We start from the raw sequence: 25791 nt of genomic DNA on the forward strand, positions 1-25791 counted from the left end.
ACACTCCAAACTGTGTATTGGATATAACTGGTGCATCTGTTTTACTGATACTGTACAACAATGATCTGATTGTCATGTCAGGCGAACTGAGCATAAAAAGCACAAGATAAACACATTCTTTTATTTCTTTAGCAAAGAAGCATGTCTGTGATAACACCTGTACTCTGGATGTATATGCAAACTGGGCGCTTTGATAACCTGCTGCTTTCACTACATCAATTACTCAAAGTGACTTTAAAGGTTTGACCACTTCAACAGTACAGAAAGAATATCAAGGAGTTGACTTATGAAAACACCAGAGGCTTAGAGGTGCTGCTAAAAAGACATCCTCATTAAACAAGCAAGTTGTGAACTTGGCACAGCAGCCTGCCTAGAAACATGAAAATACCATCCAACATTTATGAAAGCTAAGGCGTTGCGTAGTTCAACACAGCACTTACAGTAGACACATTAATCATGAAATGCTAGATAAAAAAACATATATAAACTATAACAATCAAGCCATTCTTTGATAAAGCAGTTTATAAACACTAATGTCACACAGAGGTAGGAGACAATGGAGCTACAGAGATCACTGAATTGCACATGTCAACAGAAAGCTGTGGTTATTCCTGAAAAGCATCTATTTTGGGTCAAAATGTTTTACAGGGTGTAACGCCCGCCCTGGGTGAAAAAGACAGGAACCACTACAAATGGGTCATGCTCCTCAAAAGGAAGGAAACGGATAGCATTGGCTTGCTACTGTATCCCTGGCTCGCTCGTGCCATGTCTGCCACTGAATCATTTCAGAGTCCTTCAATCTGTTCCCTGCCCCCAGCAAGAAATGGTGACCTCTATTTCCTGAGGACACAAAACTAACTGGTATGAAGGTTGAGAGAGGAGGGGAAGAAAATAGGACCCAGACATCTGCACTAGGGCTGTCATGTCTAATGCTTCTTACTGTATGTTAAATATATTTGAATTGTATTTTTCTAAGCTATTTATATAGACCTAAACCAGTTTATTATTACGCCCCACATCCACTAGATGGAACTCCAAATAAATCTGTTATGTAACATTTGCAAGAAGAGAAGATGAAGATGATATTTTAATATAATTACATAATTATTATATATTATTTTCATATGATTATAATATTGTCATCACACCCTGCTGAGCAGGGTTCAAGATAAGGTGGGGGGGGGGCAAAGACCAGGCTATTGTTGCCTGTAAAACAAAAACAAAAGAGCAGAACGTCAGTCACTGTGTTGACCAGCCAGTATTTGGAGGTTATTTTATACTGAGAGTCACACATCTATGTGAGCACCAGCTGAGTTCACATACAGTATGAGCAGCTGGTCTACTAGTGTGGCACCAGACTGGCAAATTGTTACTGCATTGTCTCCCTTTGGGCGTGCCCAGGCAGTGATTCACAGACTGATTCAATTGGCACAGCTTGGCCTGGTTTCCATCACGAGGCCACAGGGCTGAGGTAGATGGCAGGGCTTAGGATTTATAACCTTTATTCTTTCCCCCAAAAAATGATTTGAGACTGTTTTTCTACAAAATCCTGCCAGAAGAGATGTTTAAACAAAACGGCCAAGTGATTCAATTACACGTGAAACGCTGTAAAAACCTGCAGCCCTGCTGTGAAGTCAGGCTGATGGCTGTGGGCACTGGCCTGCCAGGAGGAGGCTGATGGGTTGGTCTGAGCGTGCTAACTTCATCAGTACAAGAGGCTCTTCACAGCAGACTGCTGCTGAGAGGGTACCTACTCATTTAGTACACCGGTAAAAAAAAAGGACCTACAGGGAAGAAATGGTGAGCTTGTACAACGGCTGACCAAAGCCAAGCGTTCACTTCTGCTTCCTCCAGTGAAATCGTTATTTCATAAGATTATATTTATGCAAACTGTGGTAGCTTAATCTTCTGGTCTACAGGCCCTCACATAGACACTCTGAGAGAGGCTCAGTGTGTGAGAGCAATTCAAGGAGAAATGTGTTTAACTTTCCTGTTTGACATCACTTGCATTAAACATACAGTTTAGCAGCAGTGGCAGATACAGACTTCCAATAATACCTGCCATACTCCCACAAGGTTAAAACATAACACACTCACAAATACATATTACACAAAAACCACCCACAACAACAGCTTCTCAAGGCCTCTGAGTCAAGATGGTTTGATTATTGCATTTGGTGCACTGCAGGAAGGTACACTGTGGTAGGCAGGCAGTGATACTCAAATGCAGGAGCCAAGCTGCACGGCAGAGCTCCCGGAGACTCAGATTAATAGTTGATTATGGCTTGATCAGTATTCTTACCACGGTTTAATATGAATTCGACAATGTATAACCCAAAACTTTCCTTCATTCTCTGCTGCTTAACCCTTTGCAGTGTCACGGGGGAACCATTTTCCCTTACATTTATACCCATGGTCAATTTAGAGCCTCTGATTAACCTAAGCTTCTCATATTCACCGGGATCAAACCCACACACAGAGGGAGAACGTGCAGAGGACCACTGATCTTCTTGCTGTCAAGGCAAGTGTTCAACCACATTTGCCACCGTGTGGCTCAAACTGGGAATCCTACTCTATTCTATTCAAATCGACCACTAAGTGTCCCAAGCTAACATCCCTGTTATGGTTGGGTTAGTCTGAGAATTTAACCACAGACTCACGACCCTCTTCAGAGCAAAAAGAAAAGCTTGTATAACGTCACATCCAACACAGACAGACAAGCTCACTGTTCTTGTCAAGTCAAACAGGCCTGGCTGTCGCAGCGTGAGCCGATTAGCATGCAGGGCAGGGACAGGAAAACAGGCCGACACCGGAGTGCACTTCCTTCAGAGCTGCTGAATCAGAAGGAGAAATTATACCACAGATAACGTTATCAGCCTCAGAGTGATGTGTGAGCTTGAAGGCAATCTGTGGCAGGATTCTGGCACGGCTGCTGCTTCTGATAACAAGTCGTACAGTTAAGGTTCAGATGTTCTGCACCAGCAGCAGTCTCCTCTGACGCTTAACAGAGTCAGACAGATGGGTGTCATGCTGACTTGGTCCGTGGTAATAGCAGCGTCACCAGTTAATTACCCCGACTGTGGCATTGTGCCAGATTAATTCATAATTGACTCAGTTTCAAGATAAACTCAGAACTATTTTATGCTTATCATGCGACTATGAGTGTGCTGTTGTAAACCAATGTTTGGCTGAAACAGCAACAGCCTTTACAACTGCTACTGATCTGTTCGGTCGTTACATGTTGAATAATACTTCGATTGAACCACGTTACTTAATTTTGTATTCATTAAAAAGTTTTTTTGTTGCTAAAGTTTATCACAGACCTTGATCATTTTTTCCTTAAAATTAAGGCCAGCTTAAGTTCAGTGAGAGGTCAGTATGTCTTTCATTGTCCATTCTTAAAGGCCATTGTTTGGACTATTTAATCAAGATTCAAACAAAGACACTTGATAAAAAGTTAATTCTCCAAAACTACACAAAAATCATCAAGCAAAAAAGCTTTCAAGATGATTAGAGGGCGACAGAGAAAAAAACTAATCCAATGTTGATCTCAACATCAGGTTTAACCAGTTCTGTTGGTTGCATGCCAAAGTTCAGCCTTAAATGATCTCTCTCTCTCTGAGGTTCCATGACACCAGGAATGACTGTGACGGCTAAAGGCATTGATGAACTCATTATTGCGTTTTCCCCTCTTTACTGGGTTGAGAATTCCAGATTTTATGCTTTACCAATTCAGCCCTTATCATGCTACAGTGGTTTTGCATGATTGGGAGGTCTTTATAGAAAGGGACTGGCTTCTTTTGCATTTAGACAATGACTGATCACACGTCCCCCGCCACAGCTGAGCTGCAGGAAGTTGAGTTGATTTATCCCCAATTCCACAAAAGTGAAACATGTGAAATTCACATATAGACAAAAGTAGCTGTAACCTCACAACCTCAATTAGACAGAGAACGGTTAAAAACAAGAAAAAAATGAATGAAGTATCAGTTTCACACAGAGGACAATACCAGGGTCAGGCTGCCATGTCATTATTAAAGCGTTTTGTTGCGATAACGCTTTGGCTAAAATAACAACAGCCACTGGTCGATGTGCATGTGTGTGTGTGTGCCTATAGTAATGTACTAATGAACGCGTCTCACACGCGATGAGAGGATTCCGTGGAAAAGGAACTTACTGCTGAGTGAACAGAATTGAAATCAGTACACTGCCCCTCTGACCAGGCCAAGACACACTTCAACACAGAGTATACACACGGACACAAACGTAACACTTCACAATATTTGGGTTTCTAACTTTGTCACCAGGGCCAAATGCATAATAGGTTTGATGTCACAAAGCAACCACATGAGCCTAAAGCAGAGCAGTTCTTTTAGTAGTGAGTTATTTATTGTTGTGGCTTTACTTCTAACCATGGCCCAAAACCAAGTCAAAACCCTCAAACCGTTCTTTGAAGATGTTCCAGGAAGTGAAGTCAGTGGTCTTCGTCGCTGGATGGTATGTACAGTACAGGAATACGAGGACGCTTAACACAAAACTACACCCTTTTTTCCCCCAGTATGCCCTTAGAATGAAGTAAACTCACATGACTGTCAAGCAGTCTACAGACTTTTCATTCAGTACACCAGAAGACAAAAAAAAGTTGTTAAACCTGAGCCTCTCTGATGCCAGGTGGGCTGTACTGACGTCACGAAACAAGCCAAACAAACTGGTCCTGTAGGGCTGAATGTAAAAAGAGCTGTAGTATTAAAGTGCAGCTGTTAAGCAGCTCACTTACTTTAGGAATTCTTTCCACGTACCTGAGCTTCACTCTTTGTGTCCCTTTTGAGCCATTTGTCTAGACAAGGGCAGCAGTGGAATACCAAGTTACACATGCGAAGAAGCCAGAATGCAGGATCTACCTTGCTGTTTACACATCAGATTTATACAACGGCCCAGACACAGGTGGAGCACGTCATAATTCCTGGAAGATTAGATGGAGGCGATAGAGAGGAGCGACAAGCCTAGTTTGATGTTTCATCTTCAGAGGTCTTTCTTTTTTTTCCTCAGAAACATGACCTCACACCTGATAAGCTGTAAATGGGTTAGCTCTGTGATTAAACTAGGTGAGGAGATAGCACTATTTTAGTCTTTGCTGAGTTCAGGGATATGGATAAATGATGCTAAATATGGCTTCATTCTGGAGGTTATTTTTGGGAAACAAGCCTGGAAAGCAGCTGTGAAGCAGCAAAGCTGGACGACAGAGGAATGTGTGTAATAAAACAATGTATGACTCTAAACACTGCCATTAACCAACTATGTTGGTCAATTTTTACGTATTTTTATAAAAATGTAACCTCCCTGCTCACCATATAAACACAACATACATGACTTGGTAACTGTCGATTTGGAGTTTAAATAAATAATGTTTTACTTATAATATGTTACTTGCCATCCCCGATGACAAGTTATTTGGTTACAATTCTGAAATTGTGGCAGCAGTAATTGAGTTACAATGATGAAAGCCTTTAATATTACAATTAATAAACAAATGCAGGTAGAGCTTGTCACTTCACTTTGAATCATGTTTTAGCACATTAAGGTTGGATGCTAAATCCTTGACGGTATTTGTGATGTAGTGTATGATGTGCCAACTCAAAATCTTCTGATAATCCTACTAATGAAGGATGATGTTCCTCAGGAGCGTTAACAATAGGTGACCAACACTGCAGTCAAAAGGCTTAGTTCTCTCACTGAGCTCCTACACAGAGTCTGCCAGGTTGGTATCTCATTGTCCTTCCTTGGAGCACTGTTTAGACCTTTGCTTTTAGCAAAGGTAAACACTACCTTTTGGTTGTGTGTCAGCAAATGCTGTTTGTCAAAGTACGGGCTTTGTGGTTCTCTAAAAGCAGAGTATTAACAAAAACAACAAGACGTGCTATAAGAAGTTCTAAAGCCGGTGAGTGAGACTGTCAGACTGTCAGGACATTTTTATAGATACTTTAAATCAAGAAAACAAATTGAATTGGGGTTCCACAATCAGCTGAGCCCTTTTGATCATCTGTTGTCCAGGCACCACTGGGGCAATTGGTATAGATGAGAGGCTGATGCTGCAGGGACAACAGTGGGCACAACAGGTCAGTGACCAGCAGGAAAAGGCTCGGTCAACAAGGCTAACTGAGCCAAAAGCCGACGGTGCCTCTCTCTGAAATGCTGCATGAAAGCGTCCAAACAGACAAGCAACACAGCGAGGCCATTGTTCCCCTCCTGTCGACTCAGCAGAGTGGCACTCTCACAAGCCTGACATCCTCTCCGCAGACCACTTGGTGGTGGAGCAACGTTGTAATGGTGTGGGGGGTGCGTAGAACCTGGTCCTTCACTCATGGCTTTCTTTTTTTTTTTTAAACACACACACACACACACACACTTTCCCTTCGTTTGGCCATCAATGGCACACAGAACAAAAAGCACACTCATGCTGCTTATACACCTGTCCCTATAATTATGTGGTGAGAAAAAGAGCTGCAGTGCTCAAGGCAGCACTTGCTGCATAGTGATGCAACACACAGGAAACATGCTCTCTGTCACACTGCTGCACTGACACAGACCAAGGTTCTGACTGCTCTGTAGCTCAGTTATTCCACATCAGAGAACCGCGTGGACTGACAAAACAGAGCGTCAGACGTACAGTAGATGTTAAGTACTCACAAAGACTTATGAACAGAACGTTATCTTCTCTACCTGAGGCAGAACATAATATTCATCTCATTAATAATTGACGTCTTTCTTGGGCTGGGGAAAAGCTCAGCATTGATTAGGCCAGACTAGAAGCCGGGCTGCTGTTCTCAGTCTCCTTCTGTTGTTGACTGTACAGTTACACAAAGAATTTCATGGACTGCCTGAACGTAGAGAGTCTAATCACTGCTCTAATAGGCAAATGATTTATTGTTGCATTAAATTTTAATCTGAATTTCAAGCCAACTCTTTTGCCATATCATACCATGCTGTTATTTAACTGAAACAGTTAGGATGAGCCAACGGAGTTTGGATTAGACACAGTATGGTTACACAACATCAAGTACTGGTCCAAATAAATCCTTACTGGCCAGAAGGAACTTCACTCAATAATGATCTCAAAGCAGTGAGGTTTTCAGAGATGAGAGATTTTGTACTGTGAGAAGACGGATCGTTATTCGGGACGGTTTTGACTTAAGGCAGATCAGTGATATCTTTTACCAAAGCAAAAACCCTTTTTTGGAAAAAAGGGAAATTCTCATGAAGCAGTGTGTGGACGGAACAGGGCAGTTTTAAATTTCTTGGCATTGGCAGTGATAATTGTGGATTATGTTGTGATACAAAGTTCATAGTGATAATTGTGGATTATGTTGTGATATAAACTTCATATCTATGTTTAATAATGTTTCTCTCATTGGTGAATGCAGCTTGTTGCTCTTGGTCATGCCTGACACAAGAAGACCATACACTGAGGTCATAATTTTATTGCTGCATCACCCAGGAAGCGCTGCAGCGGTAACCAGGAAACCAAGGCCAGGGTAACATTGATACACGTCCAAAGCGACGTTGGTGGGTGGGGCTGGGATGATGGGTGTATACTGGGGATTAGTCAGAGGTGCTTAAGAAGACACAGCAGCGCGTCGGCAGCTGCAATCCAGGAAGTGGAAAATGGTGCACAATATGTGAAGGAATGGTGTCACAGACATCTGTACTTTGGACAAGGGGTCAGTGGATATACAACTGAGCCACATGCAGTTTATCAAGACAGGGAGTCATCAGTCCAGCAACAAAGGTTCATTACAGTTTGTCCTGGAGGAAAATGCATTTAAAGAGATATGATCAATAAAATAACTTTGACTGTTCATCAAATTAGACTGATCAACAAGAAGTACAAAAGCTAAGCAGCAGCATATTCAGCAGCCAAGCACATACGTAGATCCTCTACATACATTTGAAGGCATCACTGATTTAGAGGCTTATGCATTAGATCATATGCTTCCATTAAGGCAATGTTTTTTTTTCCAGGAAGTTCATAAATTTACAGCAACTTACACCACATTGTGCACATTACAACAGTTTGACTGCGTAGACACTGTGTGTGCTTCACTGGCCTGACTGCGGTCCAGAATGTTTTCCACTTCAAAATCACAGACACATAAAGTGCAACCAAATTACCAACTAACATTTGTAAAAAATAAATAGAGCTTTAAATCCTTATTTCTTCATTTATAATCATATACTTGTGGTAAATATTGTTAAAGTCAAGTTCTATAAACAGACTAAAAATGTGTCTCTGCTAGGAGCTTTGCACATTAACAGGGGTCTGACTGGCACAATTAGCACTTACAAAGTTCTTCCCCTGTCAACTGCCTCACTGGCCTGAGTGTCCCGGGTCATTCGTAATTAAAGCAGAGATCAGAGGGTTGAATAAAGCATGAGCTTCTCCAGCACAGGAGGCTCATGTATCACTCTGTGTAGGGCCCCACTGAAACAAAGGGAGTCCCTGAGCCCCACAGCAAATGCAGGGAGGAGCCACATGGATGCAGACCTGAAAGGCAACTCCCTGCACACACTGACGCACACCCGTGACTCTCTGAAGATCTCATCCTTAGACAGCCGGACCAAAAACAAGAGTTCAATACGCCTTGGAACTCATTAGGTTCTAAAGATATTATCCCAAATGATGACACTCCAGGATGTTTATAGCTGTGACAAAAAAAAAACCCTCACAATGGCTGGAATGGCACAGCACAATAATGTCTTAAAAACGGACATTTTCAAACACTGCATAGTGAAATGTACCAATTTACTAGTTATTAGAATTGTGTTAAACTACAGTTATTCTCCAAAACATGATTTCCACATTTGTATTCAGTGAGACCAATGCCTCACAGCTAAAATGAACTACACATGATGTAAAAATAGATAATGGGGCAGTTGTTGACCTGTTTCACTGGACTGTGCTTTGTAATGATTCAAATGGCAACACAGGTAATAAAACGCCATACGGTTTGTTGCATTGGATTGTTTCCACCACCCAACCAAATAAAAACCTCTAACTTTTCCCCTTTGCCACATTGTTTTTGTGTTGCTGTTAAAATCAACACCTACCAGCTAAAGGAACTGCTCCACTGCCTACAAACAAACGCATAACAGTCACAAGTTCACTCAAAGTGATTACACTGAACCTATTTTAGGCCACTTATTTTGAAACAAGGTCAGCTGCTCATTTGAGATCCTGATTGTAAAACTTGGCCTCAAGTCGAGTCTTCTCAGAATGCCACGGCTGGACTCAGTCCCACTCAGCTCAAAACATGGAGCTGGTTGTGTTTGAGTATTCATGCGCGTGTGTGAACCAAAGCACAACCATATTATTGGCAACAACCCTGTCACAGTATTCAGGATTTTATTCACATTCTCTTATATGTCTATGATGTTCTCAAAACAGAGTGTGATGTGTATGTTCGTGTTTTCAACAAATTATATCATCTAATCTAAAACAATAACCACATTGTTAAATTATCTTACATTATTACAGCACCTGAGTTTACATCATCTTAGTCTCTTAGTCTTTTTTGCACCTCCTTTGTAAAACCTCCTTTCTCCTTCTTTCTACTTGCCAAAACTCCAATCACCTGCTAACATCTGGTTTTTACTGGCCCGCAGAACCAGTGTTTACTCCAGGTTCTAATGGCTCTGTGGACTAGACACAGATGTTTATTGGCTCAGGCACTTTTTGGCAGTTGTGTAAACATACCTCTAATTTCACATCTTATTACATCACATTTGCAGCCTAATCCCAAAGTCTATACCTTCTCTACTATAACCGTATAATAATGATGCACTTTTGTTCAGTTACCCAGGTTTAATGTTTGAAAGAGGAAACTGGATCAAAGAAATTAAAAATGCAGCATGTTTTTTTTCAGCAATATGCCATTTCCACAAGTTGGATTGGTGTCTGCTGAAATAGAACGTATTAGTAGAAAGCATGTACATATTGCTTAGGTACTGAGGCATGATATAAACCCAGATAACACCTTTATTCCATGGTAGTCCATTCAAGACGATTATTTATCTTGCCTGCTCAAACAAGTATTCCCATCTTGGGTAAAAATGTAACATTCTATTATTTTGTTCGGGCCACTGCCTACTGCTTTGACATACAGCGTCATGGCAACAATTCCATTCCACCACAGTCTACTTCATATATAATTCCACTGCCAATGCTAATGTATAACATTACTTTGCGCCATTTACGAACAAAGGTAACACATTTATGGCAATTCAAACCCTTCATTAAGAGAACATGTTGAATGTTCTTATACTGAACTCAACACACCTTAATGAAAACATAGATAAAAGAGAGAGATTAAAAAAAAAACCTTTCAACCTACTGTAAAGAGATCAAGAAGTCATAACCGTTTCAGGAAAAAACTCAAGATCCCTACATAACCTGATGTAAACAGACATCTACAACTACTGACCTTTCATGAAACCCAATATGCTTGGCTTGCCTACATGTTTAGTGAGCTCAGTGAGCTGTGACGTTGAACGAATGAAAGCAAAGAATACAAATGTCATCGATCAACGTAAACCACCATTTAGAACACAATCATAAAGAAGATGAATAAAAGAGAATCTATGGTGTACAAGAGTCGTTGTCTACTTTTCCTCTTCTCATTTATTTTATTAAACTGGACAAGACAAATGTAAAAACACAGACAACTCAATTTACAAAGCCTGCTATCTCACATCTGTTTGGTAACTACTGGACTCAAAGCTGTGTATTAGGGCTGTCAGAACGTACTGCGCTATTTGAATAGAGTTCAAAGGATTTAAAAAATGAGAACATTTTATGTGGAACCTGATGTTCAAACTTGTGCCGTCGCAATGATGCAAATCAATGTTGTACTAAGCAGCACATTAGCACCAGAGCTGGAAACCACAACTCCTCAAGACCCAAAAAGCATCACGTTGAAAGTGTTTAGAGTTCCATCAAAAAACAGGTAAATGACACCAAGAGAAACGTACTACTTAAAGTACTACTTGACAAGAAACAAGAAACCTGAGCACACACCTACATTCAATGGATTACTCTGTGTAGACAGGACTGTTAGCAGAGGACAAAGAGCCCCGGTTAAATCTTGCAAGAATAACCTTGTTTGGCCTCCCACCTCATCTCAAGTCCTGCTAGCTGCTTGCCAGAACACGATAATCATATTATAATTACATGATATTATATATCATAAATATATATATACAGAGTATATATATTACGTAATATTATTATATCCAAATATTATATTACCAGATACATTTCCATATTTATCTAGCCTTCAAATGTTTCAGTTTCCCATCATGAAGATTTATGTTCCTAAAACATGTTGCAAATGTTACATAACTGATTTTATTTGGAGCGCCTCCTTGTGGATGTAGGTTGAATAATAAGCTGGTATAGGTCTATATAATGAGCTTTAAAAAAACATTTAAAAATTCAAATATAATTTGAATATTTAACATTCATACATTCAAATCCAGTTTGAGGGGAGGATTGAGAGCCCTAATGCGTACATGTTTCGTTCTTACCTCAAAAAGCGAAACATCTAATTAACTATCTTATCAGAGGACAAAAATGAAGGCCTTTGGTTGCGCTGTTACTTCACAGAAAGGTTATCTCACCAGTGTTGCATCACTAGTCAACATTCACATCCACTACATAGAACCAAGTCATAATGGTTCTCCTTTCAACACAAGGACAACTGTGGGGAGAAACATTTAGTTTCTCCCAAGGAATGAATCACAATGCTTTGGGCAGAGCCTTAGTCACATCCCACCCCCCTTTACTCAAACAGCTGACAGACTTGGGTTGAATGGCAGATGGCCAGTCCTACCACTGTGGGATGAACTGCAGCATGAGTTACTTCAAAACTATGGAGGGAGAAACCACTCCCAGTTCAGTCATTTTTCTTTGGCCAACAGGGAACAGAAACCAACCTTTTGGTAAAGGACATGTACATTTTTATTAACCGTGTGAACCAAAACATCATTGTTCACAGTTCACATTGTTCAATAACATCCTCTAAAGATTGAGACTTTTGAAGACACCCAGGTGTGGATGTTGTCCAGTAAACAACATAATTCATCTAAACGTATGAGCTGCTATGGATGTCATACAATATGTCATGTGATTATCCAAGTATCCAAGTCCACATGGGCAAGGTAACAGGAGCTCAGATGTTTATCTGATCAGGATGACAGACCAATATGGAAATGCTGTACGCTGTGATTTCCAAAGGACTAAATACCACAATCTAAAGGAGAGAATCTAGGTCACACACATTATCACATTTCATAAATACTTCTGAACAATTTACATCAACCTGTACGTAGTGTGCCCCGAATTTATGATCAAAACGGCTGCCTATGATTAAAACCATTCATCGTTTTAGCAGGGCAAAGGAAATGTAGCTGTATGTTTATTTTTAAGATAGGGAAAAAAAATTGAGAACTCTAGAGGAAATCTTGTTTTCATCAAATCATGATCTGTTTATACAGGTATAAGTAGGTATAATTCCCTTTCTGACCCAACTATTGTCATTATCTATACTCAAAACTGGCACAAAAATGTCAAAGACCACGATATCATAAATCCTAAATTAGCAATATTAACATAAGTCTAATTAAAATGTCTTATGGTTTATTGTATTGTCAGTTTTTTTTACAGTTTTTTTACATTCTATAATACATTCTATAATAAAAAGTCAGGCTATTTTCTACATTCTGACTTCAGTCTTATGGTTATATTATTTGTTACAACTAAGTTAATAATGACCAGCTTTTAAATGTACCCAGTTATATAATCTTTAAGTCAATTTTTAGTCACCTTTGTTTCTAAAATGTAGTTTAACGTTGGCTCATTGATATGATGTTAGCTTAGCTCAGACAGAACGATGACTTTCCAGGGTTTTCCAGCCTCAACCAGGAAAAATCAACAAGCTCACAGATCATTTAAACGCCTTACAATGACTGCCGACTGCTGTTACGATAGCGAGCTAAACCGTGTGCGTGTGTGTATCGACCACTGGTCTGATATCCGTGAAGCTAACGTAGTTGTAGCTGCAGCTGCATCAGAAAAACACACACACACGCTAACATCGCTGCTAACAGTGAAGCTAACAAACAGCCACCACCACTGCTAATTTTACAAATAACCGTCACATTTTTGCTGTATTTACCTGTAACCACCGCTGAGACCCAGAAGACGCCCCGCTGACGCCGTCACGTCCTTATCAACAACCGTGACGGGCTTAAAAAACAATATGAAAAATTGGAATTCCACAGAAAGCACAGGCGGTGTATGTATCTTCCCTTCGGTCCAAACGCCTCAACCTCAGTTTGTGCTGCTGCTGAATGTGAATGGCTGCTACGCTCACGATCAACCAAACCTCCTCCTTAGCAACGGACCGCCTACAATAATTCTGATTGGCTGGATTCTACAGCGTGGATTTGATCGATAGATCTTGGAGCGTCCCAACGGAGCGTGCCGCGGCCCACTGCCGAGCTTTAGAGGTAGTGCTAATGAAGCAGGGATGTGCCATTTAAGCCAGTATTTGGGAGTTGTAATTATTAAAATCTTAAAAAACTGTTTTTAAAACACAATTTCATATAATATCCATAGTAGGGGTTCCTCTTGGATCTCTTCATGAGGTTGACGGCCCTGGGCCTGAAGAACAGTTTAGAACCTTGGTTCATTAATAGTATTAGATGTGATGCAACATTTATCTGTATTTGCTCTTTCTTCATCTAACCTTGTATCTTTCTTTCCTTTTTTATGTTTTGTATGAGAAATGCTTACAGGCATTCTCTTAATAGATAAAACAATAACATCAATAGAAAATAAGGCTTATTCTGACAATACGTTTTTTTGTGGTATCTCTCTCTCCAATGAGTTAGCCCCACATTAGTTTCATATCTGGCTGAAACGCATACCTTCAGAAAAGGCTTCCTGTTGTTTGCAACATGACTTTTTTTTCATGCTGACAGTTAGTTTTTCAAAGATTAGAATTTATCATGACTCATTTTACTGTACCAGATTATTCTGACCAATACATTTGTAATAATGATAACAATAATCTAAGACCTGTTGCCAAAGTGCCATACGTGGCTTGGATCCATACGATGTTCTAAATAAACAACAACAAAACAAAAAACAACATTACGTACACAGACTATATCTCGTTTGTCAAAATCCCATTTCAGCAGCACGACAATGATGAAACCATGGCGGTCCTGAAAAGTCTAAAGTTTATCAGCAATAAGTCACATTCCTCACATACTTCTGAAGCAAACTAATCTGCAGCCAAAGGACAAAGTGGAGGGTTATCAAAGCAACAAAGGAGGGAAGGAGAGAAAAAAAGGAGCTGTTGTAAGAAAGCTGTCCAGCCTGTTGTGCTGATGATGGTTGTCATGCCAGTGTTTTTCTTTGCGGCAGCCGTAAGTCTGTCACGTGTACAAACGCTGGCTCCTGCCCCTTTAATGCCAACAATCACCAACCCATTCTCCTTTTACGACTGCTGTGTTCATTAACTCTAATCTATCAACCTGTCAAGGTCAGGAGTAGAAAAGTGCTGCCGTGTCGTCTGTCACACATATGTTAGGTCATTCCGCCCCCCTGTGGCCACTAATTCAATGCGGTCGAAAGAAAAAAGAAAAAAAGTTCAACACAAAATGTCATGTGCTGTAAAATCGGTTGCCTTTTTCTGCCAAGCAATGCTTTATTTACCTGAGGGCTGACACACAATGTAATTTACCAACTTGAATGTATTCAACAACAACTGTATACTTGAAAATAAGTACTTTTTACCAGTGAGTATCATTTTGTCTATTAAAAGGTCAATAGCATTTTGGGTGATTTCCTGGATTATTTGATCATTTTATTCATATTATCTGCTAAATTTATGAATAAGCAAATAATGAAATGTTCCTAATTTGTGGGAAAAAACATTTCAACATAATTTATGTAACAACTGCTTCCAAAGTAACATAACATTTTTTATATGGTGTAGAAAAACAAGGAGGGTGAGTACATTCAAGTCATGGTGTGAGAATAAAGATAAGTGTTAACTAATCTACCATACTATGGAAGGGGGAGTGGAAAATAACAGGCTGGGACAGACGTATAAAATAGGCAGTGAGAGCAGTTAAGAAGAAGCTGAAGGATTAAGAAGCTTTTATTTACGGTTTGAGATCCATCCATGGAAAACCTCAAAGCAGATGTTGAGGTAATAAATAAGAAAATAAGACAAACTGAAGCTATAAAACTGTTTGCCATTAAGACCTTTTTTGGCAAGAAGTTTTGGCAAATATAATAGTGTTTGAGTGTCTTTTTTATCTAAGGTTTTACTCTTCACACCATCTACAGTACCTCTCCTGCTCTTCTACTATGTTCTATGTTTTTTCAGCATCTTATTTATTTTTTATTTTTTAGCAAGATAAGCAAAGCAAAAAGAACAAGATGAAAGACCAAACCACAGCTCATTACCACACACACGGTTCTCCGTTACCACATTTTATTTTTCAAACAACATATAGATTACTTTACACATAAAACAAGCCATTAGTCATTTAAATATTTACATTAAACTTTATGGAGAGAGAAAGAGAGAAAAGACAAGAAAAACAAGGAAACATTCTTTGGGTCTGACCATGCAAAAACAATAAATAGCGTTCCTGACACAGCTCTGCATGGTGTCTTTGTGTTGACTGTACATAAAGCTGGCCTGGGCCACACACACACACTCATCACACACGCCTCCACCCCGGACTTTGACTCAGAGCAGCTCAGGTGCTGCACCTCGATGCATCTGCTACATAATCAGTACGACTGGCGCTCAGCCGCGAAGCTGTTTCCACAACTTTGTGAAATGTGAAGCAAACAGTGGAGCAGGATGAAGATATAGTAATAGAAATGAATCAGGATGTGCCGCGGTTATCAGTGAAAAGCTTAGGGTTACGTAGAAGATCTGCAGCGTCCTTGCAGGATGAAACACTGTACAAGAAAATACCTCACTTTTGTTTTTGTCATTTCCCCCCGTTTTCTCTGAGAGAGAGAGAGAGAGAGAACTTTGACATGTCTCAGTCACAGTGAAGGCTGTAAAAAGTTCCGTTTTCACTCCCTCCGTCCTTCAGCGAAGACGACAGTGTTGCAGTGATGTGATGTCATCCTGAGTCCTTCTAAAGTCTGGCTGCAGGATCAGCTCCTCCTCACACTCCAGGAACCCTTCCCTCCCTCTTCCCCCTCCATTTCTCCCTCCCTTCAACTTTGTCATGTATGTGTGGCTCAGGCGATGAGCTGTGGCTCCCAGGACTGGCTGGCCACGTGGGGGCGACATTGAGATATAACCGGGGGTCCTGCTTGGGACAGGCTGTCCAGACAGAGGCCGCTGACCATGTGCTGTAGGGAGGAACCTCTGGGCTTCCACCTCTGCAGAAAGAGAGAGAGAAAAAGAGAGAGAGAGATTTTGAAATTGTTGATTATATTTGCTTTTGAACAACAATTTAATTAATTACTTTTAGCACTAAGGTATATATATATATGAGTTATTGTTTTCAATTATAAAAATGTAATTCCACTCACAGAAGACAGGACACAACAGTCTAAAGTAAAGTGTTTTTACTAAGATAATAAGATAGGCCTAAGACAGTCTGATAGTGGGGGGCGCTGTTGAGCATTTTTGCCACATCCATTGTTACAAACCGCAGAATTTTAATCTTTTACCGAATTCTTGCTTTTGGACAAAAAATGTTTGAGCATAGTTAGATGTCTAAAATATATTTTCTGTGGTGATTATATCTTCTGCCACCAGTAGGTGGAGTAATGACTATGAGAAAATGAGCTTTAATATTAGCGTTTAGTCCTGGAGACTGAGTGATCATGTGCAGTGAGGCTCTAAATAGATAATGCTCCTCCGACAACTTTTAATATCATAAAAAGGAACACTCTCACGATCTGTGTCCCACATCACAACAAGCAACGAGAACAGCTAATGGATACATCAGTCTGGATAGATGAAAGGAACGACTGCTGAAACCAACCCCTCCAGAAAAAGACAACTGTCCTCCAGACGCTCATTAATTTTTTAAATAAATGAGTTCACTGGTACAACATGACGCAGCCTTTTCTAACAAATGTCTCTGTTAAAGAGGTTTTTTTTCCATTGTAGAGAGAAGAAGAACCAGGAGAAAGCCTGGACGCCCTGCTGTGGTCTGTCACCTTCTCTGCACATAAACACGTGGTTGATGTTGGTAGTGAGTAATGGAGCGAGTCAGACCTGGATTACAGTAATCTCATGAATGATTGATCCACTGCTGCTGCCGCCGCTGCTCTCAGTGGAAACTAAAATCACAGTGCGGTGTGATGCAGTGTACGGCAGACTGCCATCACACAACAGAAGGAACTATTTGTTCTGAGAGCCCCCCGTGTTTGGTCTCCATCTGTTCACTCTGCACGGGTGAAGAGCAACAAACTGCAATTCTTTCACTTTAATATTTGAAATGCAAAACAAATAAAGTTTTTTTTTTATTGCATGTTTCTACTTTTTATTCAGAAACATTTGAGTTGTTTAAATAGGGATTTAAATGTCCTGGCTGAATGAATCAACTGGTGCAGAGTCTGTAGTTGATGAATTGGATGATACATTTCTTTGATAATATTCCAGATTTTTCATTCTTTAAAAACCAGAGCACATGTCCAGCGTAACAGCCCAGTGTTTACAGGTATGTCCATTAATTATTTACATATTTAATTACACATGTAAATTTCTGTTTCTGTAAGTTTAAAGGATCATAATAAAACATCAAATATTGGCTGTGCTCTTTTTTCCAACTTCTTTCTCAACTATTTTACATGATGCTGAAAACTTTATTTTTTCTTCTATTTTTACTTTCTTTTTTCAAACCATGTCTTTGATTTCTCTGAGGACGCTGTGAGACACACAAAGTTTATACCAAAATAACGAGCGTTAAAAGCACGTGTTCCTCATAAACTCCATAAATCAGTGTATCTAATGTACTGTGGTGAAGTTAAAGGCTTGTTAATTAAAACAGGGAGTAAGAAAGTCAGAGTCACACTGGAGTGAGGATGTGGTGGAATAGAACAGAAAAGAAAGGCCACAATAATCACTCAGTATAAAATATAGAAAACTTAAAGAAAAAAAGAAAAAAAAAGAAAAAGATAAGCTAGGAAAATGAAGGCAGGCACATGACCCTACATAGTCAGCAAAAATAACTATGACAACTGAAAAATGACTGAAAAAGGCTTTTGTCTTAAACTCTGGATGAACTCCACACAGGCGTCATTGTGGAAATTCAAAATATTCTTCTACACATTTAAATAAAAAAACCCAAAGAATTAGCCTAGAAATTCTTTACATTAGTTAAGTATAACCAGAGCAGGTCAAAAGCCCACAAAGGATAATAATGCCAAAAACGTTGATAGCCTACAATAGACATAAACATTAGTCAATAATCTAGTGTTTGCCCAAATGTGAAAAATCGCAAAAAAAAAAACAATTAAATGTAGCATTAAACTCTGATGGTGATTAGCTTAGAAAAAAGCTCAGTGACAGTTAGTTTGAAAACAACAAGTTTTACTTTAAAGAGCAAAAAATAGTGAATCATAAATGCACCAAGTACATGGCTTCTCTGGGGCTTGAACCCAGGACTCCTCTGTGTGTACGGCAGAAGTGATAACCACTACACTATGGACCCATGGAATAACTAAACCAAACAACTAAACATTTCTAGTTCAGTCAGATTCACCAGAATCCCTAACTGGGATTATTGTAGTCCACCCATACGATTCTTTCAGGATTAAGCCAATAAAGAACAACTCTAAAAATAGACCATAAATGAAAAACAAAACAGTTCCAGATCAGTTCCTGACTGTTAATAAAAGTCGTGTCTCCACTGAAACATGCCTAAAAGTCTGTTTTCTGTCAAATCCAACATCAAATCACATCAAACATCTAACGGTCTGAACAGGGACAAAATCAGAAACACAAAAACAAACTCTTTTCTCCTTTTTTGGAGACTGAACCTGACGACACTTGAGTCCAACATCTCCCACAGCAGAGATGAAGGACTTGTTCACTGGCGGACTCCCAGTGAACTGCCTCAGGACTGCAGTGGTGGCTCACACATGGTTCCAGTTAATAACTCTGTCTTCTCTGTCGTCCACGCTGCCAACTCTGATCCACAGGACACTGAGAGTGTTCAGCATTCACCGAACAGAGAGGAGGAGGAGGACGAGGAGGAGGAGGAGGAGGAGGAAGGAACTTCTACAACATGTATAAAACCTCTTCCTCTGACAGAAGCTGCATCTATAAAAACCACTGTGTTTCTGTTCAGCGTCCTCATCGTGGTGTGCAGCAGACCGGCTGCTCAGCTCTGGTCTCAGCCAGAAGAAACGTCAAATCTCTAAATCTATCAGTGTTGAGAAACGACTAATCTGCTCAATTCCAACCAAAAAAAAAGGAATTGACAAAACTAAGATGAGCTGTTGACATGACTGATGGTGTTAGAGAAACGCCTGGAATCCTCCATCTGTGAGCTGACGTCATCACTCCAGAGCAGGCTCAGATACTGGTGAGGGTTTCTGGCAAAATACCCTTTAACAAACTGTAAAACGGTCTCTGAAGTACAAGTACACACGACGTAGGAACAACGCTAACGTAGTGGTATCTGTATCAATTAGCTACAAACCTTTTTACACATATAAATGAGTATGAATGAGTATGTGAGTATTGTACAGTTTGTATATTTATACATACATATATACTATGTCAACTGTCCCAGGAGGTGAACCCTGGGGTTCCACACCAGTGACGTCACTATATCAACTGTATAATGGAAATAAATTCTTCTTATATATTTGCTGCAGTGCAGATATAACTCATGTACGCTCTTTGGTGTAGTCTTCTATAAACACACTCAAAATACGTGTTCTATAGTTTTTCTATAGTTTTTCTGCAACATAAACAAGGTTTATTGTACTTTAAAAATTGATCTTTTTAAAAACTGCAGGATATAAATGTAAAGGTAAGTCTGTAAACCAGTGGCCAGCACACAGATAGTTAAATAATTAAACATTAGATTTAGGATAAAAAAGAACCGGGTTGCCCGAATGTAAATAAAAATAAAATAAAATAAAAAAAGGCAAAAATACGGGCCACGTTAGGAAATACCAGGGAGCTAACCTAACGTAGGACAAGAGAGCAAACATATATTTCTTCTTTCTTTCTTTGGTCCTTCTTATGAGAAGTAAAAGGGTTTTTTTTTCTTACCTGTCTGGGCTCTTTTACGTTGCAGGCCTCCATCCTGACCTTTGACCCAGAGGAAAAGGCAGAGATGGACAAACAGAGTTCCTGCTGTCTGATCTGTGGTTCTATCAGCTCCCACCTCTGCAGAACACAGTGAGATAATCATGAGTGGCATTATTACGATCTGGGAGCTAAAAAAAGAAAATCAGTTGTTTTTCTGCTGCCTCGTCTGTGGTTAAACAGCCAAACTAAGGTTTGACGCAGAAACTGATCCAGTCCAGCTTTGAGCTTCAGCAGAATTCCAGACTGTCAATCAGACGGCAGTACATCTGTATTCAGCTGATGGACTCGGACTCAGTCTGATGTCACCAATCTTCCTGGAAGGAGGAGTGATCCAAGTTTTTTCTTACATGCTCTGGTTGAAAACACATGTGATGTTTCTCCTCAGTCCTGCTCTGACACATGAATCTACTGCACACACACACACACACACACACACACACAGTCTGTAGACCTGCTGAAACCAGAGCAGCCAAAGACCACTGCCAATAGGTTTTAATACAGGTTAACACTCTGGGGTTACAAAGACATAAATAAATATGTCCAGGTGAGGAGGGGGGAGGAGGACACTCTGGAGCTGAGGAGATGGATTGACGGCCGTGTTCCTGTCTCTGACCTGTGACTGTGGTCTGGTGACTCCAGCGCCCCTGCACTCCGCCAGGATCAGGCCGTCGATCCCATGCGCCTCCAGACACAAACTTCCTTGTTTCAGAACACTGGACACGGCTTCCTGCTCCGGGACCCTGAGGAGCCCCCATTGACAGAGAGAGGAGAAGGTAGAGGGAGGTGAATGAGAGGCGACTATTCAACCTGCCGGGGCACTGAGCCGCACCATGGAGTAATAAGGCCCATTACAGAAATATACAGTTACAGTTTAAAAGAGCAGAGTTATTTGGACAGGAGCTGTAGAGTGGAAACAGCCAGAGAGGAGGAGCTGCTGGAGGAGCCGAGGAGCAGCAGGCGAGTCTCTCTTATGGTAGGAGGTAAAAGAAAAGGAGGAAGAAGACTATTGTCCTGATGGACCGTCCTCCTCCGTCTCTCCTCATCCCTTCAACATCTGTTCTTCTTAAACAGGCTGTAGAAACACAGTTGTGTTGACCTGAGAACATCTCCATGTTCTCCGTCACTACGTTCATGGATCTTCTCTGGTGGAACCATGTCCAGCAGCAAACGTCTCCTATTTTCACCAACTCTCTTTAACGCCACACGTATCATATATCATAACAGCGGTTCTCAAACTATGGTATGCAAACCTCTAGTGGTACTTCACGATATGATCAGTAGTATAAACACATACTGTAGGTAGAAAGATGTACTTTATTGATTGGAGTAGAGTAGGTGGGTCTAAATACTGCAGTGATATACAGTATGGAAACTGATGAACCAGTTGCAGTGGTACTTCACTGTACAGTGTGTATTTGGCTGACAGAAAGAGAGTAAAAAGAAAGAAAGTAAAAATGTATTTGGCTGACAGAAAGACAGTAAAAAGAAAGAAAGTAAACATTTGATAAACTAATATATTATTCTTACTATTATTTACTTATAATTTAATGTATTAAATTTAAATGTAAATTATGTGTAGTTGTGTACACATGGTGTATTATGTATTATTCACTTTAATATAGTGTTATTTTCTCCTATGGTTGTGTTTTTTATTTGTTCCTATGTTAAAAGTCAACCTAAAAATATATCAAATATATAAGGTTACATAAAGCCAACATCTTTTTCCCTTTAGTGTCAACATGGATAACCTCCTACACTGACCCGGCTCTGCATCAGTCATGAACTCACCAACAAAACAACTGTGCCGACTCATCATTTCCAAAAGGAATTCCACATTTTCTTCCAGTCAGAAGCTGCTTTTACACATGGACCAAACTCCCGCTCACGCTGACACTGTCCAGACTGTCTGTATGAGAGAGAGACAACCACGGACCGTTGCTCGGGACACTCTCCTAATCTTTTCCAGCTCCTCTGTCCAATTTCTCAGATATAGAAAATGTACTGTGATAATTCATTATTTAGCAGCAGTCTCTGCTCCTGGGCAGGTTGGACCACTCTGACTGGAGGCTCTGGACTTTGTCCTGCTGCTGCTGTGGGAACATCTGTCTCAGAAACATCTCCCACTGAATTCATCAAATGGAAAAACAACCAACTGGTGAAACCGGTCACACCGAGACTGGGGCGGGAAATGACTGGATGTGTAAAAACGTACTGACCGACTGACGAACCGCTGGATTATTTAATCCTAATCTCTGATGTTAGTGAGGTGATGTCGTACCTGAGCTCAGGATAAACGTTCTCCATGTACCAGCGGAACGATTTACAGTTCAGCTTCCGCCGCAGATTCAGGCGATCAGCGATGCTACAGAAAGAAAACAATGTGGCGTAAGACGAGAGACGTTCAAGGATGATGGGAAATGTCGACCATTTTAATGATGGTAGTAGTGTAAGTATTAAATAGTAAGTATTCCAGTAATGCAGTAACATCATATTTCTGAAGTACAACACAATTGTTTGATAAAAAATAAACACGAGATACAAATGTGTACATGAAGCCAATGATCAGTTCTGAAACTACAGCTTCTCAGATGTAGTACTACACTCAACAGAACCATGTACTGTGACCTAAAGGCCACAGTCCTTTAATCACTGAACATTACACACCTGACGTGACCTGATAGGAGCTGTGTGTCAACTCGTTGTTTTGCTGTTAGCAAGCAAGCTAAACATTTGATGCTATGGTTAAAATAGGTTTCAACCTGATTCTGTGGCTAAATCTGGTCCATTGCAAACAGGCTGAAGTGCAGCACGTGGCTCGGGGGCCACGTGTGGCAGACCCCTGTTCTAGATGCTGTTAGCAAGCAAGCTAAACATTTGATGCTATGGTTAAAATAGGTTTCAACCTGATTCTGTGGCTAAATCTGGTCCATTGCAAACAGGCTGAAGTGCAGCACGTGGCTCGGGGGCCACGTGTGGCAGACCCCTGTTCTAGAAGGTTCAATGGTTAAATTATTGGTTGAAGTAAGGATCCAAATTAGGATTGTAGTTTTATTGTAGTATTTTTTGGAAGTGTACAAATGTATGTGGACTTTTACTGTGCAGTTGTTTACTGAGCAGAAGAGCAGAAACCGACCCACCTCCCAAAGGCCTTGCCTTGGGCCGAGGGCCGGGCAGCGTAATAGTACTGTTTATACTCGTCCATCCAGACTTCAGCAGCTCGACGCGTGTTTCTGTAGACACACACACACAGACACACACTAGCAGTCAGATCTGATGACTACTACTACTACTACTACTACTACTACTACTACTAGTATGTAAGAAAAACAACACTGACTTGATGTAGGTGAGAGCGTTGCCGTCGGGGAAGTCGTACGGGTGTCGCTTCCTGAACACGTGACCGACGCGGCTGCAGGGGAGAATCTCTAGACTCCCTCCACACATCCACACCCGGAAAGATAGTTCTGCAGGAGCAGAGGCACAGAGGAGGAGAAGGAGAAGGAGGTCAAACAGTACATACTAGGTCACAGTCTTCGTGGTCTTCGTGGTCTTCACGGTGGGTCAGTGGACAAGTGTTTGCCTCAGAGCTCTTCTCATGTGTCACTCCACCCTCGTAAACACTGAGAGCACTTGGAGCGACACAGAGCAGCTGTCGTAGCTCTGACAAACAGCTCCCTGGTGGTCTAGTGGTTAGGATTCGGCGCTCTCACCGCCGCGGCCCGGGTTCGATTCCCGGTCAGGGAATGACTCTTTTTTTGGATCAATAAAAAACAAAAAGAATGTGGAATTCTGGAGCAACTGAACACCTGCTGCTGCCAAACAACCAGATGAATTCCAGGAAAAGAGTGGAGTAGAGGGACTTTGAGAAGAGCCTGGTTACTTCACTGAAATGTAACATTAATTAATCAAATTATGAACCATTTTTTCTTTATTAAACTAACAACATGAGTTACATGCTGGTGTTCTGTAGTGAAAAACTGAAAATAACACATTATACTCAGTATTATCACAATCTATAACGATGATATTCTTTGGGTTTTAAAGGTTTCTGTAGCAAAATACTTGTTTTATTCAAAAACATTTTTGCTCATTATTTCCTATTTCAATAATCAGATATTTATTTATTTAATCATTTGTTTAAAAATATGATCATATCATGATGATAAGTTTCACAGAAAAAAGCTATTATAATATTTTATTTAATTTATAATAATTTTTAGGAAAATAAAACCAAAATAAAAAGCTTCTTCTGATCCTTGGCAGCAGGGTTTGGTGCCGACAACCTCACAGAAGGTCATGAATCGAACTCACCAAAGTTCTCTCCTCCCCAGATGTCCATGTGAGTGTCATATTGACCCAGGTGGTTGAACCAGCTCTTGTCCATGACGAAGATCCCACCGGCGATGACAGGAGTTCTGCAGAGAGAAGTCTGTGTCATGGAACCGTTGAATCCTTTTCAACGAGAAAACCAGAGGAAGTTCTCCCCGAGTCTGTCTGTCATCCACCCACGGACCCATCCATCTATTAATCCATCTTTTCATCCACCTATCCTCTCATCCATTCATCCATCCATCCATCCATAGGTGACCTAATCCATTCATTATCTAATCCACCCAGATTAGATCAGATTAGGTTGAACGTCATAGATCATACACTGTATGATCAGAGACATTGTTAATGTATAGTCAACCAATGGAATCCTCAGCTGATTGGTCCATGTTCCATCCATCCATGACTAAATGTAGCATTAACCAATCTGCCCATCGTCTCACCTGATTGGCTGTGTGGGGTCACTCCTTGCCATTTTCTGTTCAATGGGAATCTGCTCCCATTTGAAATGAAGACTCCAGTCAAATCCTGACAGAGAAAACATTCACATTCAGTGTGGACATCAAACCTCCACCGCAGCAAACATGGTTCTGCTTAGTCAATCAGTTTCACTCAGTTAAACCCTTTCAAACTAAACAAACCAACCATTCATACCAACAGCGGCGAGAAGCCCCTTGTAGGAAATCCTATTTTGAAATTACAACATTTTGAAACATGTTTTGAATTGATCAGGGATGGAGTGAGATTCCAGAGAATCTAAGCCTGACCTCCTCTCAGATCTGCAGATGCAGCCAAGTAGGCGAAGTTGTCCAGGCTGATGACGTCGATGATGGGACTGACCACTCGTGTATGGTCCTGGAAGACAGCAGGACAAATCGTCAAACGGATTTTCACAACATTTTTTGTTCTCCAGTTTGTTGAATATGGAACCTAAAATATTTCCAATTAGGTATCAATTATAGTACTGCTCTATAAATTTAGCTAAAATAACTGAATCAAGGCAAACGTTAGCATTTTTAAAGCAAAGCAGAATCAAGACCTCAGACATTATTTTCACTTTAGTTCTAAATGTTTGCCTGTCTTTAAT

General features: G+C 40.5%; 2 protein-coding genes and 1 non-coding gene across 7 annotated transcripts in view; 1 reads left to right on the plus strand and 2 right to left on the minus strand.

Annotated features, from left to right (window-relative positions):
* Nucleotides 1-13452, minus strand: part of numb (NUMB endocytic adaptor protein) — a 40333-nt gene extending 26881 nt beyond the window's left edge. For 2 of the 5 annotated variants that reach the window (XM_017035157.2, XM_008314059.3), the window contains exon 1: nt 13230-13447. The gene's annotated coding sequence lies outside the window, so the exon portion shown is untranslated. Of the gene's footprint in view, nt 1-13229 lie in introns of all 5 variants that reach the window. The other 3 variants (XM_008314027.3, XM_008314044.3, XM_017035160.2) reach the window with 3 other exon arrangements.
* Nucleotides 13453-15531: 2079 nt separating this feature from the next.
* galnt16 (UDP-N-acetyl-alpha-D-galactosamine:polypeptide N-acetylgalactosaminyltransferase 16) overlaps nt 15532-25791 on the minus strand; it is a 32071-nt gene continuing 21811 nt past the window's right edge. The window contains exons 7-15 of the mRNA XM_008314011.3: nt 25472-25561; nt 25148-25232; nt 24687-24790; nt 23713-23839; nt 23513-23605; nt 22654-22737; nt 20989-21115; nt 20337-20453; nt 15532-16477 (exon numbers count right to left, since the gene is read on the minus strand). Coding sequence (XP_008312233.1) covers nt 16334-16477; nt 20337-20453; nt 20989-21115; nt 22654-22737; nt 23513-23605; nt 23713-23839; nt 24687-24790; nt 25148-25232; nt 25472-25561 — 971 coding nt within the window. The 3' untranslated portion in view covers nt 15532-16333. The remainder of the gene's footprint in view (nt 16478-20336; nt 20454-20988; nt 21116-22653; nt 22738-23512; nt 23606-23712; nt 23840-24686; nt 24791-25147; nt 25233-25471; nt 25562-25791) is intronic.
* trnae-cuc (transfer RNA glutamic acid (anticodon CUC)) lies at nt 24048-24119 on the plus strand. Its single transcript has one exon. It is a non-coding gene; the product is annotated as a tRNA-Glu (tRNA).

Source organism: Cynoglossus semilaevis, chromosome 1 (genome assembly GCF_000523025.1).
Source record: "Cynoglossus semilaevis isolate Cse_v1.0 chromosome 1, Cse_v1.0, whole genome shotgun sequence".
NCBI lineage: Eukaryota > Metazoa > Chordata > Actinopteri > Pleuronectiformes > Cynoglossidae > Cynoglossus > Cynoglossus semilaevis.